The 4,806-nt window shown below is 45.5% G+C and overlaps 1 protein-coding gene across 1 annotated transcript; it reads left to right on the top strand.

The window, feature by feature from the left end:
* On the top strand, window positions 1-4,477 carry LOC142571057 (uncharacterized). The gene is made up of 3 exons (XM_075679353.1): window positions 1-659; window positions 3,190-3,397; window positions 3,997-4,477. The coding sequence occupies exons 1-3, from the start codon at window positions 201-203 to the stop codon at window positions 4,386-4,388; spliced, it is 1,059 nt and encodes a 352-aa protein (XP_075535468.1). The 5' UTR covers window positions 1-200; the 3' UTR covers window positions 4,389-4,477.
* Window positions 4,478-4,806: the final 329 nt, after the last annotated feature.

Genomic DNA, 4,806 nt, shown 5'->3' on the forward strand with positions numbered 1-4,806 from the left:
ATTAGTTGAACGAAGCAATAAACAAACATTTGTCTTGCGTTTGCTACGCGCCAAAGTAGCCAACATGAAGCCTTGCCAAGACAAGCCTGAGCCACGTCTGGACGCTGATCGCTTCTTTGTGACTTACCCAGGCTATAAGCAAGCACTCTCAGTAATTTGCCTTTGAATTGTGCGCACAATTGTGTCTGCGTTCATCAGCGATGCCGTATAGCGTGCTTCACGACGAACTGCTGCTGCGATCTCTGCACTGGGACGAATTAGAAGATGTGCACTTGCTCCCAGTGGAACCACGGCGGGATCTTCGGAAGCATGGCCTGCTTAATTTGGATGCCATGGACAGCACGTTGTTCTACCGGTCGTTCAGGTTCGAGAAATCGGACCTGGACGATCTTCTGACCGGCCTCCTGATTCCAGAAGAGGTAGAGAGCGCTCAACGGGTTCGAGTTCCAGGCCGCGAGGCGCTGTGCATGACGCTGCGGCGTCTCGCCTATCCGAACCGCTTGTGTGATCTTGAGGTGTTCTTCAGCCGCCACAGTTCGGTGATATCGAGTGTGGTGTTTAAAGTTTTATCTCACATTGAATACTACTTTGGACACCTCCTAGCGGACCTCACGGAGCACAGGTGGCTCAACCTACAAAACCTGGAGCTGTTTTCCCAGGTAAGAGCACGCTTTCAGCAGAAGTGTAAAATACACATCCATCCTGTTCCCCCACCCCCACTTTCCTTTGTGCGTACTTTTTCTTTTCATTTAAGCGAAACCACCTTTGCTCTTCCTTCGACATTCCCGCGGGGATAGCCGAGAGCGTGCAGACTACACATGAGCAGCAGGCTAGAGGGGCAAAGGCGACGCCAGGAAGCATGCCCTGTTTGGGGTCTCTTCAGTTAAAGGGGGAAATAAATGCATGTTCAGTTAAGCCAGCGACGCATTTTTTTTTACTCTCTGAAAACGGGTAACGAAACGACCTAATGAACAACATTGGAAAATGCAACGCGGTAGCTTCTCGAAGCAAGCAACTCGGGGACATATGGCTGAAGGCTTTAGGGTTTGACGAATTCGCTGTCGACGAGCAGAAGTATGCCTGCATACATCGCGAGTCGACGTCGTCGTGCCAATGCACAATGCGGCTTGTCCACATGCCATATAGAACTAGAAAAATTACAGCTTCATAAGGTATGCCATGTTCTTTCTCAGCAAAGGAACCTGATAGCTTATAGATGTAAAGGAAAGCCTTGTTCTAAATTTCGCTGTAGTAATCCCAAAGAACATTGCACTACAGCTTTTGCCTCCATACAGGATTTAACCAGCCGTATGAGACCGCTGCAGGTGAACAGTGTGTGTCTTACGCTTGTCCTGTCACCGTTGCTAACACGTGTCGTACTATGGCGCGAACAGGCACACCACGTAATCAGTGTGGTCCTCACTTTCAACTATGTAGTAATGAAATGAGTGAACAGCCTCTTTGCTCTTTGCTCATGGCAGTTTGCAAGGCGAAACTACAAATGTATGAATGCTTCAAAGCAAGTGAATGTGGGTGTCATCTGGAGGTGCTTTATGGACTTTCAGAATTCGACGCAGCTCTCATTTCATCGGAAATGAGAGCTGTGAGAGTATTAATCTTAAGATGCGCACTGGGCAGTGCTAACTTAATGGACGGCAAGGAAATTGTATTTAAGGAAAGCCTAAATGTCCTGGCTGCCGAATTTTATGGACGAGGCCATTGGTGTAAACATTGTGCGCTGACACTTGAACACACCTTTGCCTAAATTCAGAGCTAGTGGTGGTAACGATCATTGTTTTCACAAAGGGTACTTAAATGCTAAACCTCACACAGTATGTTCCATACTTTTCCATTACACAGCCCTTGCTCACAACCAGACCGTGACATCAAGGTGACTCTAATGTGCAAGGTGCAGTCCAGCACATAAACAGTTGTGCCACGATGCAGTGCGCTGTGTGAGGTGGTGGCAGTACACAACTTCCCACTGAATACAAATTGTGTGCAGGGCAAACCGTAATAAAACATCTCACTGTGTATTCTTTCTACTGCGTAGACAAACACATTTTGCACCCAAGATAATGGTTAATATCATTTCAACACTGTCATACTTCCCAAAACTGTGAACATAAAAATTCGGCACTAATTAATGGTCAGGCAGTGCCAGAATCAAAGGAAGCCTTGCTTCAACTGATTGCCATAGCATGTGGGATATGCATGCTTTTTCACCTATGTTGTGTGCTTGTATGGGTTTGTGTTTAAGAGAGCGAAAGAGAACCTTGCTTTATTCTGTTGTAGTGGTGCTAGAGCTTCAAGTCATGTCAAAAGTGCAGGCAGTGAGGTATGCTTGTTGCATCTTGAGCAGCAGTGCTGGCTGAGCAATGAAGTCTAATCCATGCTGTAAGGCATATGTACACTCTTTAGGTGTGTGCACATGACAAGGAATGTAGTCACGAGCGCTCCCAGCTAATGTACCTTCATGTTGCGCTTGTGCATACCGGTCAAAGCATGATCCGGTGAGAAACCGGTACATTGCACGAGCAAAAAGAAGAATGAAAGGAAATGGTTTTGTTGCCATGGTAACTGGTACACAGTCCGCTCTCTTATCATGCACAGGACCAACGTGGATATTTCTGCCTGGTCAGTGGCAGGGTGGTATTCATTACTTGTGGAAAACAAAATAGTGAGCCAAGAAGATATTCACGTGTTTAAATGCAACAAACTTTTAGTTGTGAGTCAGCGCTCGTGTTTGTCTATTCTTCATCCGTGTTTTTTAGTGCACGCTGTGTGTAATAGTTATGAAGAAGTGTGTCGTTTCATTACCTTCTAAAATAGTTCTTTTTGTACTTCGCACGTAACCATGTGCAGATGACGAAGATTTGGCAAAAGAACAGTCAAGTAAATTTGTTTGTTGCACACAAGTGCATGCATGAAACGACGCCACAACAGCGGACATTTCTACTATACAAGAATTGCCACCTCCGACGTGACACACGTACAGTCAGAGATACATCTTCTGGCACGATTTCGAAACAGGGACATAATTAGCTCTTCCTGCAAGGCACGATGTCCACACCTAAAGAGTGTATCTTACACTATAGTCTAATCCTATTATGATCTTTTTCTCAATACGTTAAGAGTTTCTTGCTATAGATAGCTGTTTACCGCTGTTTCTTTTTCTTTTTTTATCAGGCCATTCACAGGAAAGGCGCTCCACTGAAGAAATGCTGGGGTTTCGTTGATGGCACAGCGCGACGAATTCGCAGGCCATCAGTTGGACAGCAGGATCACTTCTCTGGCCACAAACGGTATCACGTGCAAAATTATCAAGCCGTGATGTGCCCCAATGGCTTGATATGCCAAATGGATGGACCATTTCATGGTCGGCGCCACGATGCTGGTGCGTGAGGTTGCCTCTAAATGCTTCTCTAATGCGCCATGGCGATTAGCTTCAATAACTCAAATACCTAATCTAGTAGGGTAATATTCAATGTTATAATTGCTACCAAGCTGCCTATGCATGTCCTGCCCTGGCGTGTTCCATATTTTCAGAACCACTTTACACTTACAGGACGACTTCCACCAAATATCAAACTATACATGTTTGTGTTGTTTGATTTTCTTGCTTACTTAGGTATGTCTGACCGAGAATTAAAGAGGTCGTGAACCACCCCTCGCGCATTGTAAAAAAGAACACATTCAGCGGATAGCATACACTCCTCTGAACATTTCAGCTAAATTTTTCAGTCACGGACGACGCATGAAGTTCACAAGGTTGCAAGGTTACCTTTTTCACAAACAAATTGTTTTCGAACAGAGGCCTTCTGCTCACCCATTTCAAAGCTACCAGCACGTTGCATGCTTAATGGTGAAAATGTATACCCTAATAAGGTCCCTTAACTTTTCTTTAGCTCACGCACTGCTTCTGTTTGTGCAAAACAACTGCATTTGCATGAGTCTTTTTCTTCTACTCTCACAAGATCTGTAACTTTATTTCAGGAATTTTGAAGAAGACGGCCCTCTACCGGAACCTGGAGAAAGTCGCCCAAGGCCATGAATATGTTATCTATGGCGACCCAGCCTATCCACTCCGGCCCCTGCTCCTTAAGCCTTTTGGAGGTGCATCATTGCAGCCCTACGAGGCTCATTTCAACAAGCGCATGAGCACTGTGCGGCAGGCTGTGGAATGGGGGTGTGGCAAGGTGGCAGCGGACTTCGCATTCGTTGATTTCCACAAAAATCAAAAAATGTCTCAGCAGAGGGTGGGGCGGATGTATAAAGTTGCAACACTGCTGTCCAACTGCCGTACTTGCATGTATGGCAGTCAAGTGTCTACATACTTTGGCATTGCACCACCCTCTTTCAGAGAATATCTGGTACCTTCCGAATAAGTTGCCCGAGATAGTGTATTACAGGTTCGATTGCGCAACATTTTGACGGCACACACAGAAGAGAAACACACTACAGAGCGCTATTTGCACCTGTCGTTTTATTCCCTTGTCAATGGAATAAATGGGGCAAGATACTGGGGGGAGGTGGGGTAGCGACTAAAAACAAATAAACAAAAAATTTTACAAACATGGCCATCTACGAATGCCAAGCCGGCTTTGTCATGTGATAATTTTTTCTGCAATCAACATCCCAATAAAGGAACCAGGATACAAAATTTCAGATTAGCGCGTGAGGAAATCTATTTCCTTTGCACTAAGGGAGGCTGATGGCATGCTCACGCACATACTTCCCAAACGCACAATCTCAGCAGCTTTGATTATCTCTTGCGTCATTTGGCTGCGATCTTTGCTCACAATC

This window comes from Dermacentor variabilis, chromosome 2 (assembly GCF_050947875.1).
Source record: "Dermacentor variabilis isolate Ectoservices chromosome 2, ASM5094787v1, whole genome shotgun sequence".
Taxonomy (NCBI): Eukaryota; Metazoa; Arthropoda; class Arachnida; order Ixodida; family Ixodidae; genus Dermacentor; species Dermacentor variabilis.